Here is a 15,849-nt window from a genome sequence, read left to right on the forward strand (position 1 = left end):
AGGGCACAGAATGGGGAGCAGTGCCACGGTGTGACCTTAGGGAAGCCACCTGCCCTCTCTGGCTCTGGCTTTCTGAGCTGCAAGATTAGAGGGGCTTGCTTTAGATCAGGGATTGGCAAACTTGATGTTAAGGTCCAGACGGTAAATATTTTGGGCTCTGCAGGCCATACAGTCTCTGTTTTAACTACCCAGTTCTGCTACTGCAGCAGGAGGGCAGCCTAGACCATCTGTAAACCAATGGGCATGGCTGTGTGCCAATAAAACTTTATTTTTACAAACAGGCAGCAGCTGGACCTGGTCCACAGGCCCGCAGACTACCAACCCCCAGTTTAGATCACTCATGTCCCTTATTTACCACTTTTCTTTTTGGCCAAGCTGTGTGGCTTGCAGGATCTTAGCTCCCTGACCAGGGATTGAACTCAGGCTCTTGGCAGTGAAAGCATGGGGTCCTAACCACTGGACAGCCAGGGAATTCCCTTTACCACTTCTGTCTCTCTTTTTTTTTTTTTCCGTACGCGGGCCTCTCACTGCTGTGGCCTCTCCCGTTGCGGAGCACAGGCTCTGGACGCGCAGGCCCAGCGGCCATGGCGCGCAGGCCCAGCCGCTCTGCAGCATGTGGGATCTTCCCGGACCAGGGCACGAACCCGCGTCCCCTGCATTGGCAGGTGGACCCTCAACCACTGCGCCACCAGGGAAGCCCCCTTTACCACTTCTTTGTATCACATTCATGTTCTTAATAATTTTCTTTATACAAATTCACTATTTTTTTTACCTCCTCCTTAGGGCTTGGCAAAACCATTGGCTTGATGAGCTAGCTGTATATTTCCAATTGTAACGTACATGTGAAAATAAACCCATAAGTTAAAAATTAAAAAAAATAAAGTTTATGGGCTGCCTAAAATCACCTCGTGTACCACGGAAGCCTGCACTCCATGCTTCATGAGACATGTTTACATCAGTGGTTTTCCAACCAACTCCTGACAGGGAGGATGAACACGTGCGGGCCCTTACACCCTGACTTTGAATAGAGCGGTTCTACTTTCTCTGTTTTCTACATTGGGGTTCTTGGTTTTTCTAAGACTTTTGCTTGGAAAAAGGGGTCCTGTGGTCAAGAGAGTTTGGAACCACCTAAAAGGGGCTTCAAAATGAACTGGGAACTGGTAAGCTTTGAGCGAGGACATCCCAGCTCTGCCTGCACGCGGCTGTGAGCCTCCACGCTGCTTCTTAGATTTCCTAAAGAAAAACAGATGATTTCCTGTTACACTTTTGGTCCAGCCCTCTCTCCTGAACTGGAGACACACATCCTCTGGGAAGCTCTCCATCTCCACCCGACAGCTCTCTCCAACTGAACGCGTTAAAAACCCAACTCCTGGTGTCTCCTCTGGGCCAGCTCCTGCCTATGGCCTGTCTCAGCACATGCTGGCTTCTGTCTTCCCGGGGCTCAGGGCCCAGACCATGGCGCCGCGCAGCCCACAGCCAGACCTCTAGTCTGTCCCCTGGGCTCCACCTTCAAAACATCTGGGACCCGGCCGCCTGTCACCTCCTCTGCTGGCTGAAGCCGCCACGCCTCCCCTGGATTACTGCAGGGGCCCTGGGCTCGGCAGCCCAGTTGAGCCTGCACAGTGGTCTTCCCAGTCCCACTGCCCCTCCGTCCCTTCCTTCCCGCTCTGCTCTCACGCCACCTCCTTGGGGAGTCCTCCCTCGGTCCCTCCGGACACCCCGTACAGAAAGCAGCCTCAGTAGCACCAGAGGAGAAAACATCTGCTTGCTGTCTGTCTCCCCACATCCCACTGTCAGCTCCTGGGGACCCGGGAGTGTCTCTCCCAGCACCCAGGGCTGGGTCTGGTGCACAGCAGCCTGAGCAAACATCTTGGGATGCATGCGCCCAGGTGTTTCAGGTTCAGACCTCTCCTTGGGCTCTGCAGCAACGGGAGCCCCCAGGGATGAGGTCATGGGCTCTGCCTTCGGGAGGTGACCATCCTCCGCGGGTCTCGGGGGTACCCCATCACCCTCATGCTCTACCCTGGTGCCCTCCACAGCCCCACTGAGCCCCAACATGTGCCCATGCACTGGGGATGGACGGCATTCGATGGTATTAAAATCAAACAGCATGTTAGGAGTTCATGGTAAGTAGGTGCTGAGCAGGGAGAGACCTGGCAGGGGAAAAATGACTGGATGCCTTTCATTCAAGCCGCCCTGAGGTCAGATTTTTGATTTCCGGCACACGCCGGCCTTCCTTCCTGAGCCTCGAGTACATCTGTAAAATGGGACAGCAGCGCAGCCCGCGGTGCAGGGGTGACGAGAGGAGGGTGTGCATTAAGGCCCCGAGTGGGGCCAGGCTCTCCTGCGAGCACGTGCTGCCCCGCCGCCCGGGGTAGGAGAGCTCGAGGCAGGTTGGAACTCGGGCTTCCCGCTACCTGGAGCTGGGCACGAGTCCCGGGGCCAGCCCCTTGTGCCGTGTCACCTGGGAATGTCGCCTCCCCCTTGGAGGCTCCACTTCTGTACAATCTCGTAAACTTACCTCCCACAGCTGCTGGGAGGACAAAGTTGGCGTTCGTTCCTTCATCACATATTTACCAAACACTTCCTGCCCGAGAGGCACAGGAGACGCGGTGCACAGGGAACAGGCATGGACCCTGCCCTCCTGGGGCTGACAACCCCAGGAGGGAGGACAGAAACGAAACCACGACACAGACAACCATTTACAGCTGTGACAGGGGCCAGGGAGGCGCTTAGGTGTTACGAGGGCATGCAGCACGGGGGCCTGGCTTGTCTGGCGTGGGGTTTGGAAAAGTCAGCTAGGGGAAGGTGCCTATTTCAGTGGCTGGGGCAAGATGGGAGAACAAATTTATTATTAAGCCAGGATTCTATTAATCTGTTATTATTAATACTGCTGAAAAAAATGATCGCATGTTATTAGCGAAGCTCAGCAAAGAGAACCAGAGAGGCTTTTTCGTGGGAGGGGAGCGCGTTTCATTTCTGCAAGGCGTACCAAAGGGTTAAAGTCATTTTCATTAAAATTCAAATTTCAGCAGGTACTCACTCTCCCTTCGCCGTCCTTTGAACGTTTGACTGGCAACCATTTCATATTTCAATCTCGGCAGAACAAATTGAATTAGATGTTGAAACCAAACTCGGCTCTGTTCACCAAAGCCTCCATGCTCGGCTTGCACTAATCCTTTCCTAGATACTGCAGAGCACAGACAGGCGCTGGGAGGGACGGGCCCCGCCACAGAAGACAAAAGAGCCCAAGGCGGCGGCAAAAGGAAAGGAGGAAAAACACGGGGGCAAAGGCCACTGGAAACTGTCTTCTGCCTGATTCTCGGGTCTTCAAGCCCAGGAGACAAACTCCCGTGTGGATCCAGTGTTTCTGTCCCTGTATTCCTGGCACCCAGCACAGTGCCAAGTGCAGAGGGATGCCTAGTGTTCGATGGATGAATGAATGAATGATTGGGAGTGAGGATTAGCCGTTGGTTTGAGGACTTAACTCCACCACCCTCTCTCTGCCTCTGGCCTGTGCTGTTCCCCCCCTTTTCCTTTCTGAGACACTGCAAAATGCCTGGCGCCCTCCCAGGGTCAAGGTGCTTCCGCTGGGACCTGGGCTTACTCCAGTCCTGTGATCTTCCACACCAGCCCCTGCAGAGCATGCAAACCGGCTGGAGGATGCCAGCTCGCATTTCCCAGGGAGGAAGGGGGCAGACCTCACACCCTGGGATCACCCCACGGCTGAGGGTCTGTGGAATGACTTACAAGCGCTGACACAAGGGCCCGAGCCTGGCTTCCAGTCTACTGTGGCAACGGCATCGGTGCCTACGGGTAACCCCAGGATGGAAAAGGTTAGGAATAAGCACAGCGACACCGGCCGTTTCTGGGGGAGGGGCTCGCTTATTTCCCGACTGCACCACGGCAACCGTGGGCCCATCCTGAGTCTGGCTTTGGCTTCGTATGAGGAGCAACTGGGTAAACCACGTCTCTGCTTGGCCTGCTCGGGGGCTGCTGGGCAGAGGTCACTCCCTCCAGGCTGCCTTCCTGGATACACGGGCTCCTTTCCACCACGACCCACCTCAGAATGCTTGTGTTTCCTCAGATGCGACCTCTGTGCTTTATTTCTGGAATTTCTCTCCTACGTCTTCTGGTGGTTTGGGACCTCTGATGTCCCATCATCATTCGAACTCACCTGAAGCCCCCTCCCTGAAAGCTCCCCCCGTGCCCCACTGCTCTGGTGGCAACAGTGACCGTCAATCTCCCCAGGGCCTTGGCTCCTAGGCCCGGAGTCTCCCCAGTTCACCCGGCACACACTGGGTGGAGGCTTTTCTTCTGAAATGCTTTCACGCAGTCCCTCTCCCTCAAAGGGGGAAAGGTGGGCCCTCCTCTGGGCCAGGCTAAAGACCTGGCTTTATTTTATTATTACCTAGCTATACTTTTTATTCCAGAATACCAATAATAATGCCGATGATGATTATGATAATAAAAATGACGAGAGCTTTAGTAGTTCCTATTTAAAGAGTTACTTTCAAAGGGGTGGGGGACAGGGCTCAGGGTTACTGAGACACTTGTTCAGCCTCCAGGCACCAGGTGCTGTGACTGAAAGGAACAGGGACAGGATCGGCTGAAGACGACATGGGGGCAGGGGCTGGGCATGGAGAGGAACGGAGCGTGGCTACTTTCCATAAGGTGGTCGGGGCTGTCTCTCTGAGGAAGGGAGGGAAGCTTAAATGAAGATCTCAGAGTGGCTGGTGGAGATGGGGGAAGGAAACAGGAAGAAAGTGGAAGAAGGGTGTCCCAGGCAGAGTAAAGAGCAGGTGCAAAGGCCCTGGGGTGGGACTGTGCTTCCAGGTTGGAGAGCAGTAAGTGAGTGGCAGGGGCAGGGCAGGCAGGGCCTTCTTGCTCATCGTGGTGAAGAGTGTGGTTTTACTCCACGTGTGCATGCGGGGGCAGGGCCGAAGGGCTTTACACTACATTCCCCATGATCCAGCTCAGGGCTGCATGTGGAGAATGCAGTGCTCCTGGGGCAGCGTGGAGTCTGCTATGGGCGTTGGTGAGGGCCAGGTGTGGCACGAAGGTGGGGTGATGGGGTGCCCCCCCCCGAGATCTCTAGGGGAGTTGAAGTGACTGCTTCCATTTGCTTATGGGGGAGCCCTTCCCCCCCAGACAGTAAGCCCCCAGGGTTGGGGGTACAGACGCCAGGCTGGGACGGGCAGGCAGGAGGGAAGGGGCCAGTCTCCCTGCGTGCAGCTGGCTGAACGGCTGGTGGCTTTCCCGCCTGCTGCGCCCTCAGGCCATCGGCTTCGCGGGGGGGCCCCCTCGCTCCCCTGCTGGTCCTGAGCTTTCTCTGGGCTCGGGCCCGGGGCTTGCTTGCTTTTTCTTCTGGACGCAGGGAAGATAGTAAAGCATGAAGGTCAAGAAAGACCCGAGGCCCTGGGGTCAGATTCACCTCCTGCAGGTGCCTGAAGCTCTCTGGGCCTCACAATACCCCCGGTATATGGAGGTGCTGTTAGCACCATCCCATTTTAAAGATGAGAAGACTGAGGAATCGAAGGTTAAGTCACTGGCCCCCACTCACAAGGCTGGCGAGTGGTGGATGTTACCAGGAACCCAGAACGGTCTGAATGCAGAGCCCGAGCTGGCATGGCAACAGCAGGAGGTGGTGAATTCCGATCTGGGGACATTCTAGTACCTTCAGTGAAGCCGGTGCCAATGTCACCTCCTCCCGTGCCAGGCCCACGGGTCTGCAATCTTCTTTAACCAAAAGAATCCACGTGGTCCTTAACGGGACAAGCAGTGGGGAGGGAGGGGGTGGACCCCAGCCCTGTCATCCCTGGGACCCACGGAAACTTGGGAGCCTGGTCACCCGAGGGACCCCACGCAGGCTCTATGGTCTGATGTCGGGGAGACACCTCACTATAAAAGCTGGGATATGAGCCACTCCGGGTCTGTGTCTTTTGCTTCCATTGTGTCCCAGGGATAACCTAGGATGGATTAGGAAGCACCTGCCCCCCAGGGAGCTGGGGACACGCTCAGCCTTGCAGGACTGTCCGCGCTGTGTGGTCTTGCTTGGATTCCAGGCCACTCCGAAAACTGCTTGGTGTGGACTGAAACCTCCTCCCAGAAAAATACACAGACCAAATTTTACACAGCAAGTCAGAAGATCCCTGGGCTCTCACTCGGGGCCCAGCTGCCCCAAATGAAGAAGGAAACAAAAACGAGTGCTTGCTCTGGGCTTTACTTGGACTGGCTGATGTGGTCCGAGCACCATCTCTGAGGTAGGTACAAGATCACCCCCATTTTATAGAAAGAGAAGCTGAGGGTCAGAGGGGACCTCGCCGGTCCAAAGTCACACAGCTGGGGTTCAGACCCAGGGCAGACGGGTTCTAGCTCTTTCCTCTCTACCATCCCCCTCCTGGTGTGTGCTGGGTGTGAATCTCCAGGCGGGAGTAGGTGTGGGCACCCCAGGTCTGGGATGAGACTTGGGACGCTGCTTGCCAGGGCTGGGGACCTGTTTGCATTTCACGGCGTCCCCAGCCTGTGAGTAGAGGGCGTCTGCCGTTAGCGACACAGCCGGGCTCAACCAATGAGCCGGTGTCTGGGTTTGGAGCTTAGTGCTTCGTGAGTGGCCCCATGGTCAGCACGGACGGAAGACGCTCTTGTGACTGAACCAGGGCCTGTGGTCCCAAGTGGCGAGGAAGGGGCAGGACAGAGGCCACGTCCCAGGCTGTGAGCAGTCCCTTGGAGAGACGGAGGCAGGAACTCCAGCTTAGCAGCCCTGGAGGGGGAGCGAGAACAGAAGCTTCTGGAGCCCGCCTCACACGCTCAGCACTGTTCCTGGCGTTCTTCACGATTATTACATTTCTTTCTCGCTAAAGTCCTCTGAGGTGGGAAGCAGTTATTGAGGAGGCTGGGCCCAGGGAGCTGAGCTGACTTGGCAGGGTCCCCAGTCTGTGCTGGGTGGAGCGGGGCTTCATGCCCAAAGCGCCCAACTCCAGAGAGCTGCCTTCAGCCTGGTGAGTGTTCCGGGCTCGTGGGCAGTGGGGCCCGAGGGTCCTTGCGCCCATGTAGCTGCGCACCCCGGTGCAAGCCCTGAAGTCCCCCTGCACCCTGGCCTTCGCGCCAGCATGGTGAGGCCCTGTCTGCATCTCAGGGTTGCTGGGAGGAGAAGCAAGAGGGGGAACTTGTGCGGGAACCGCCAATGGCTGGGCTGGACGCAGGGCTCGGTGGTTTCTGCCACTTCCAGATCCTCGTGCTGCCACGAGGGACTGCCCGGCGCGGTGGCATCCTGCGCCTGTTCTCTGGCCCTGCAGTGCTGGGCACAGAGCAGGCGCAGTCAGTGCCTGGGGCCCGGGATGCCCGGGCAGTGGGCTGAGGCCATCGTCCCCTCCGACCTTGGACCAGTGGAGGGCGGGGCTGCCTGCTGCTGCTGCCCCACCGGGCGGTGCGGCCCGCCCGGCCCCCGTGGTAGGGGGTGCAGAGCCGGAGCGGCTGTGCCCCGTCCCCAGGGCTCTGCAGCCACGTACCCTCGGCGCCAGCTCACGGCTGAAGGGTCTGCTCGTCACCGCCGTCCTCACTGTCTTCCAGCTGCTCCAGGATCTCGTCCAACACCACAGACCGCTTTTTCTTCGGGGGTTCTGCGGGAGCCCAGATGGCAAGAGAGGAGAAAAGAACAGCCGAGAGGGTTGGGAGTCAGGAAGAGAGAGACGACAGAGAGGAAGAGGGAAGGGGAGAGCAAACAGGGAGCAGGGGGAGGGGATTCAGGAAGGGACAGAGGGAAGGGGTGGGAGGTAGGAGAGCAGGTACAGACCCGGGGTGGGGGTGGGGAGACGAGACCGAAGAAATAAGCAAAGACAAGAAGAGGGGGAAGGAGCATCAGAGGAGGTATGAGAAAGGGGAAGAGAGGACAGAGCGGGAGACAGAGAAACACGGAGGCTTAGTCTCTACTTCACCAGGGGGCAGCCTCTCTCCCAGCCCTGTCGGCCACCCCTCCCCATCTTCCACCCACCGAGGAAAGAAGGGAGGAAGGCCCTTCCCGGCAGGTCAGAGGTTAGCGAGTCTCTGCCTGATGTAGGGGGAGCCAGAACCTCCAGAGAGGCCAAGTCAAGCGAGGCCAGGGGTTGGGAAACAAGTTCCTGTTCTCTTGGAGTCGCAGACTCTTAATGGTATAGTAGGTGGCTGGCATACAGTAGGTGTTTAGTAAATGCTGGGTGACTGGATGCTCAAGGACTCCAGATGAGGCATGGAGGGAAAAACAATTAGAGATGGCTTTAGAGAAGAGGGGCTATTTGACCTGGGCTTTGAAGAATGCAGAGGAGTTCTCTGTGAGGAGATGGGGAAGGGGAGGTAGATGCACAGTGTGAAAGGGCGTGGTGGGCTCGGCAAAATATATGTCCCCAGGGTGCCAAACACTATTGATTATCTGCTCTGTGCTATGGCTCTTATCTTCTCAACAATCCCATGGGGAGGTATTATTATTACCTCTCACAGGTGAGAGCACTGAAGCAAAGACAGGTAAGTCTAAGGTCACTCAGCTAGGAAGTGGTGAAACCAGGACCCAAGACACACCAAAGCCCACCGTCTTTCCTCTTTTCATAAAAGTCTCAGGTGCTGCCCAGAGACTGCCAGGGAGACAAAGGGTGGAGGGGGGAGGTGTGCTGGTCCTCTCAGCCCTCCAGGAAGGGAATGGGGTGGGGGTGGGAGGGGGAAGGCTCTGGGCTTAGATTGACTCTGTCAGTCCCTCTGCTGTCTAACCAGTCATTCATGGTCAGCCTCACCCCCAGATAACGCTGGGCTTGTTTTGAGGCAGCTGTCGGATGCTGTCCCAATAGCCTCTCCTTCCCTGGTTCAAACAACACCTCCTCTGTGAAATCCTCCGGGTGGGCCAAATTGCCACTGCGATGCTTAGCTGCCACCTCCCCACTGGGTCTGGGGCTCCTGCAGGCAGCGGGTCTCCCCAGAGCCTAGCCCAACGCTCGCCCTCGAGATGCAGCATCTTGGGTCTCTTCCAGGTGGTCTTGGACAAGTGACTTGACCTCTTTGAGGCTATTTCTCCATCTCATTCCTAAGAACCTGACCCGGACGCTGACCCTTCTCCTCTTCTCCGCGGCTAACTGCCTGACCCGAGCACTCGCACCTTCTCAGCGGACTCTGCTTCCGCCCTCACCCTCAGGGCCACCTATTCCCCCGCCAACAGCAGCCCAAGGGATCCTTCCAGGACAGGCTCTCCTGCTCCACTCCGGGAGCTCTCCGTGGTCATCTCGAGGCACTGCCTGGGCCGGGCCCTCCCAGGCCCGCGAAGTGCGCTCCCACCCGGAGACCCCTGCTCCCCCGTCCCCTCCTCAGAGAGAACTCCCCTGGCCGCTGTCGTCGACAGGTCCCCGCTCTCCAACCCCACCTCGCCCCATAGCACTTCTCACCACCCGGCGGGCGCGTCTTTGTCTGGGGACAGAGCTACCCCGTTCACGGCCGTGTCTCCTGCCTCAGCGCACTGCCTGGCACCCAGTGGGTGCCTGTGAGCAGCTGTTGAACGAGGGGATGAGCGAATGGGGCAGAAAGGGGGGACGCGGAGGGGCTGGCCCCTCGGGGAGGGTGAGGAAGGGGCGGGAGGCCCGCCCGGCCGGAGCCTCAGGCCATCATCACCATGTTGTTAGTCATGAGGAGGGAGGGGGACAGGAGGGGCTGGGGCGGACACCTGCTTCCTTCGCCCCCGCCGCCCTCTCTGGGTTTCCAAATAATTGCCAGAAGTGTGCAACGGTCTCTGGAACTTGGACCTTTGGGCAGGTAGTAGGAGCCGGGAAACAGAAGGACCTGCAGGCCTGTCACTGACGCCCCCCCCCCCCCACTCCCAGAGGCTAATGATGGGCTAGGTTTGAGCTCCTGGGACGGCTGGTCCCTGCTCTCCTGGGCTGGCCTGGGGCGCGAGGCGGCGGCCAGTGGAGCAGCAGCCATGATGGTGGCAGCTACCGCTTTCACCTTGGCAGAATTTTCGTTCTTTCCCACGGCTTGAGCATGACTCTGAGACTGGCAAGGGGGCAGGTGCCAGGCACACGGGTGGCTCTTACCCAGCTGGCCCAGGAGCACCGCGCAGGCGGTGACTGGGGCGTGAACTCCGGGTGCCCCCAGTGGCCAGCACAGGGCACCCATCGGGCACCAGCCCACCTCGGGGACCTTTCAGAGAAGCACGGCCCAGGGTCACCAGGGGCCTGGCCAGCTCCAAGGGCCTCTCTGTCACCGGAACATCCCGAGCGCTGCACTGGCCTGGCTCCACCACACTGTGAGCCAGACTGCGAGAGACCGTCCCAGGGCTGAGCACACAGTAGGTGCTCTGTCATCATTTGTTGAACATAAAAATGGATGAATGAATGACTGAGTGAATGAATAAAAAGGGGCACCAATGTGGGTAACTTTTAAAAAGTAAAACTGCAGTTGTCGGGACAGCAAACAAACAAATGGAGTGGCGGGAAGAGAGGCACCACGACTGGGGAAACTGAGGCCCAGAGGGCGACATAGCTGGAAGAGGAAACACACAGGACGGGCACTTAACAAGTGGTGTCTCACCTTAGTTTCATAAACCCTCCGGAGGCTGGTGTCATCACCCCCATTTCATGGGTGGGAAAACGGAGGTGCAGAGGATCATACACACCAGAGGCGCCCCCCCGCCCCCAGCTAACATGTGGCAGCCCCTGGATTCCACCTCAGACGGTCTAGTTTGCAACCCACGCATGCTCTGTGTTGTGCTCTGTGGCATCTCCCGAGGGGCCCTGCCTGGGGGCGGGGCCAAGATCACGCAGGACCCTGTGGTGACAGGGCGTGTGGCCACTGCGTCTGGCTTTGACCATTCCCGAGCTGGGTGACCTTGGGCAGGGCATGTGCCCCGTCCGAGATTCAACCCCTCATGTATAACGTGGGGGGACGGGGCTGTTCCGCCACCCCTCCCTTCTCTGTGGCTGCCTTCTGCTGCCGTCCTGACTCCCCGGGAGGTGAGGGCTCCTTCTTCCTGCAAAAGCCCTTCAGAGCCCCCTGACTTGTCCCCAGCACCTATTGTAACTGTGCTCAGGAACTGTGGGCACTGACCCCACAGCCCAGGCATGGATTGGCTGTGAGGCTGTGAGCAGCAGACTTAGCCCTTCTGGGCCTCAGTTTCCTCATCTGTAATATGGGGCCACTAGGAATGCCTACCTCCTGGGGCTGTGGTGAGCACTGAGGAGAGAAAAGAGCAATGCCAGCACCTGGTCAGGCTCCATGACGGTGCTGCGACCACCATCTTTGTTACTACTGCTCATGTCAGAGGTGTTGATTTAATGTGTCCCTCTGCCATTAGGCCAGGGAGTGCCAGCAGGGCAGGGGCTGTCACAGGAAGGCTGGTACACAGTAGGTGAGCAATAAATAGTTGTCCAGTAAGTGAATGAAGTGATTTAGCTGGTCAAGGCCAAAGCAGGTATGGTTCCCCCTCCTCCAGCTGGAAACCAGAGGCACAGGGATCTCCACTGACGGCTGTGGGGTGAGTGGCAGGCAAGTCCCATGACACCCAGAAGTCAGACAGTCTGAGGTCCCAGCTCTGCCACTTAACGCTCGGTGACCTTGGGCAGGTCACTTGTATTCTTGGGGTCTCGGCTGCCTGTCTGTACATTGCGGGTGGAGACGCGACCTCCCGGGGCGGCGGCAAGGATCAGTGAGTTCACTCACGGAGCCTGGCGCCCCAAGGGCTTGGTACCCTGGGGCCTGGTGTATCTGGCTCAGGCCGGGGCCCCCAGCACCGCCCCGCCCCCCAGAGGACACGTCGGGCCCCGAGTCCCCACCAGACAACACCCAGCAACCACCCCCCCCACAGGCCCCATCCGCACGCGGAGCGCCCTGCTTGCCGGGAACAGCTGCTGAAATCCCATCTCCCCGACATCAAAAGCCTCAGTGGGTTTTCACCGAACAAACATAATGCAGAACCAGAGAAAGGTGTAAAATAAATAAACGGAACAAGCTGTGCGTTCTCTTTCAGTATCACAGCTGCACCCGGAGATAAACAACAAGCGAATGTCACCAAACATCAACACCCAAGAAATTAACTTGACAAAAAGCTCAGCCGTCCCCCAGCAACCCCCCAGTCCTGCCCCCGTCCCCCTCCCCACTCTCCAGCCACCATTTTGCATTTCTGGAGTTCCCATCTAATGATTTTATTTTTCAATTAATTCCTTGACAGAACGCCAGCCCGCATCTCTCTCCCGTCCCTGGCTGGCGCCGGCGCCCTGTGCACAAGGCAAGGGCAGGCAGGCGGGCGGGGGGCTGTCGGGAGGACAGGGCAAAGCTTCAGGGCTGGTCGGGGAGGAGAGGATCCTGAAAGGAACCCTGAGAGGAGGCAGCTGGGACCGGCCGGGGCGGCCGGGCTCGGAGTTGATGGCGTTGCCGGCTGTAGCCAGGCTGCCCGGCCCGGAGGCAAGCCTGCCGCCCCCCGGCTGAGCCACCCAGGGCCGAGGCCTCCCCTCTCTGTGCTCAGTCTCGGCAGTTACTGAACAGCACCCAGCTCCTGGGGTCCCAAAGGGCATTAGAAGGGCACAGATGAAGGCCTTTACAACAGCGCCCGGCACGCAGAAGCCGCGGGGGAGAGGTGACGCCCTTACTGTCGTTAATGGGTACTGTTACTGAGAGCGCGTGGGCAGGTCACGTCCCTCCTCCATAAAATGGGGATGGCAGTACCGGCCCTCGACAGATGCGGCGGCCGCAGTGGGTGCCCCCCTCCTGACGGTCACGTACGGCGTTAGCGGGCAGCTCTGGGGCGTATTCATAGCTCCCCGCCTGGAGGGCCAGGAGCTTTCTCTGGCCACAGGGGCACACGTGGCCCTGGCACAGGGTAGGCTGGAAGTGTTGGAGATTTAAGCCCCCTGGAGAAATGTCCCAGTTCTGGGGCAGGTGCCACACGGCTCTCAGGGGTCCCTGTGGCCTGCATCCCCCAAACTGGCTCCCCTCCTAGCTGGTCAGGGGCTGCTTCCAGGGAACCCAAACTAAGACAGCATTGTCTACAGGTGACCGATTGGAATGAAGCCGGCCTCACCCGGCAGGCCCACCGAAGGGCATCTGGATTTGCTGATATCACGGAACGTTCAAAAACCTCTTAGTCACTAATATGTAAACACAAGAGAGGGGACACAAGAATCTCCACTTCTAGTTTCTCTCGAAACTGGCTGATCCGGCCACGCTGATCCCCACCTAAGGATAACCGATGGGGTGTGTGCCAGTTGCCCCTGGAGATGGGAGGTCTCGTTTATTTGGGTGTTTTCTAGCTGTTCCTGGAGGTCCCGAGCTTGCTACTCCCCGAGACAAAGGGCAGGCGAGGCCTTGGCAAACTGTAAAGTGCAGGCCCGTGTAGCAGGTTTCCCCTGTTAAAACCGTACCTGAGGCGACTCCAACAGGCTGCGGGGGAGGGGGGCGGGGGAGCAGGTGTGCCCCTCTCTCCGGTCTGTCCCTCGAGGGGAGGAGAGGAAGGAGGTTAGGGTTGAGAGTGGAGGGCGGGATTCCAGGTTGGGACAAGGCACCACAGCCTTCGGACTCAGTGGTCTGCTGCCCCAGGCCATCGGGGGGCACAAGCAACCTGCAGTCCCCACCCTTGGGGACGTTACGGTGCTGGAGACACAGGATGTGGGTCTTGCGAGGGGCCGGCACCCTGAGGGCTGGCCTGGCGTGTGAGGCTGCCTGCTCCTGGGTTCCCCTGCCTCCCAGGCTCCAGGCTGGCAGCCCCCATGGGCAAAACCCTCAGATACCCCGATTGGTCTGCCTCCCAGGGCTCTGTTCACAGCAGGCACACACTAGATGATCACAGAATAAAGGGCACTCTTTAGAGACGATCAGTCTGGCTCCTAAGACCAAACGAGTGGCCCTTTCTCGGCACCAGGAGGTGTTTCATGGATGTGCCTTTGCAGAACACAGCTGGTCCCCCAAGAACCAGGCGTGATCCGAAAGCCCCTGCTTGGGGCTGGCAGACGGGAGACTGGGCCCCAGGCCCACCTCTGCACCTCAAGGATTTAAGGGAGCCTCTTAACTCCTTTCCTCGGTGTTCCTGTTTGTTAACTGGGAACAGTGCCTGCTCTCCTGATCTCAGGCCTTGAGGGTTCCAGCCCTCAGTCATTCACAGCAAACAGTCATTGAATATATACCATGTGCCAGGCCTGGTGCCAGGGATACTGCCACCAAAGGAGAAACTGAGCCAGCAGCCACGGAGGCCATGCTGGGGTCCCAGGGTGGGCAGAGCTGGGCTCTGAGCTCTGTCACTCACTGGTCCCAGGCCATGTGATCAAGTTGCTCTCTGCAGAAAGCGCGTGGCAGTAGTGCCCGCCACAAGAAGAGTCAACAGATAAGGCTTGGGTGCACACAGAGCTGCTGAGTCATGTTAAAAGTAACAACGCAGGTGTCGTCCAAGGACACCCAGAGAGCGGGCGGTACTCAGGAAACTGGGAACCTAGCAGGCTGAGCTGGGGCCGACCGTACATGAAGGCAGAGAAGCCAGCATGCCCGGGCTTTGAGCCCAGCCTCTTTGGGCTCCAGGCATGGGCTGGGTGTGGACTCACTCACAGGTCTCCCACGAGCCAGGTGATATTACTGCCCCACCTTCCAGATGCATAAGCAGCTGTTCTAGGGCTTGGGGAAGACTCCCCCGAATGGGGCCTTGAGCACAGATCAGGCTGGTCCCAGGGTCTTCCTGTCACCCCACGGCAATGCCTGTGGTCCCGTGGCTCAGCTGCCCGCCCTGCGGGGGGGGATGCCAGCCCAGACTCCTCAGAAGGAACTTCTCAACAGGGAAGGCGTGAAACAGACTCAGGCCGCGTGGCAGCGGCCCAGTGCCTGCATCAGCCATTTTTTCAAGAAGCTATTGGTTCCCAACCCACGGCCTGATAGAATCGTCTGGGAAACCTCAGATACCTGGACCCTACCCCCAGAGGTTCTGATGCAAATGGCCTGGGGTGGACGTTGGCTATTGAGACAGCCGTGACTACAGCCGTTATGAATCACAGTGCTAAGGACTCTGGCTCCTGGGAAGCAGGAAGCCCCGGGGCAGCCCGGCGGGTTCATCTTGCTCTGTGCTCTGGGCATCCAGGGCACACAGGAGTTCCAGGTGGCCGGGCTGGCGGCTCTCCATCCACCAGGGCTGCTGAAGGTGCCCGGCCTGGATTATTGTGGGTTCAGCCCTGGTAGGGCCGTGGGGCCACTAAGCCTGGGGGCTCTGGGGCTTGGTGCTGCATGCGTCTGCATTAGTTACAGATGCTGGAGCGGCCTGTGTGGGCCGGGGGGGCAGGGGAGTGTCCAGGAGAAGGTGACTCATTGCAGAGGACAAAAGAAAAAGAAACCAGGAGAGGCTGGAAGGCGCCCCCCACCGCTCCCCGCCCCACTCTCCTGTCTCGGGCCCGGAGGGATCTCCCCATTTCTAGGGGCTTGGTTGACATTAACTACCTGTCCCTTTCCTCTTGGCAAAGGCCCTGGGTTGGGAGTAGAGGCTAAAAAGAAAGAATCAGTAACATCGTCTTGAGGGCCAAGGTGGGATGCTGTCTGCACTAGGATCTGTAAGTGCGAATGTGATGGAGTTAAACGGTCTGGGTGGGTGACTATAGGGAGGGCTGCGGACTGCGGCAAAAGAAGAAGAAGAAGAAAAAAAAGCCCATGTAACTCGATCCCAGCTACTCTATGTGAATGTAGGACCTAGGGTGGTCAGACCTGATTTTTCAAGAGAGGCCATAATCTTGACTTTCAGGTCAAATCCTCTGATAGCAAAATAGGGACAATTAATTAAAACAAAAACAAAACACTTTTTCTCCCCCTTATCTTCTATGCAAAATAAAGATCTGTGATCTCAGCCGACAGCTCACCAGTGCAGCCTCTGGT

The 15,849-nt window shown here is 58.2% G+C and overlaps 1 protein-coding gene across 5 annotated transcripts in view; it reads right to left on the bottom strand.

The window, feature by feature from the left end:
* Positions 1-728: 728 nt before the first annotated feature.
* RBM19 (RNA binding motif protein 19) overlaps positions 729-15,849 on the bottom strand; it is a 126,952-nt gene continuing 111,831 nt past the window's right edge. For 2 of the 5 annotated variants that reach the window (XM_027124674.1, XM_027124672.1), the window contains exons 24-25: positions 7,512-7,622; positions 1,121-1,233 (exon numbers count right to left, since the gene is read on the bottom strand). In XM_027124674.1, the coding sequence (XP_026980475.1) occupies positions 7,525-7,622 (98 nt within the window). In that variant the 3' untranslated portion in view covers positions 1,121-1,233; positions 7,512-7,524. Of the gene's footprint in view, positions 1,234-5,083; positions 6,764-7,511; positions 7,623-15,849 lie in introns of those variants that run through there. The other 3 variants (XM_027124671.1, XM_027124670.1, XM_027124673.1) reach the window with 2 other exon arrangements.

Source organism: Aethalodelphis obliquidens, unplaced genomic scaffold (assembly GCF_003676395.1).
Source record: "Aethalodelphis obliquidens isolate GAN/ISIS:26980383/991018 unplaced genomic scaffold, ASM367639v1 scaffold28, whole genome shotgun sequence".
In the NCBI taxonomy this organism is placed as follows: Eukaryota; Metazoa; Chordata; class Mammalia; order Artiodactyla; family Delphinidae; genus Aethalodelphis; species Aethalodelphis obliquidens.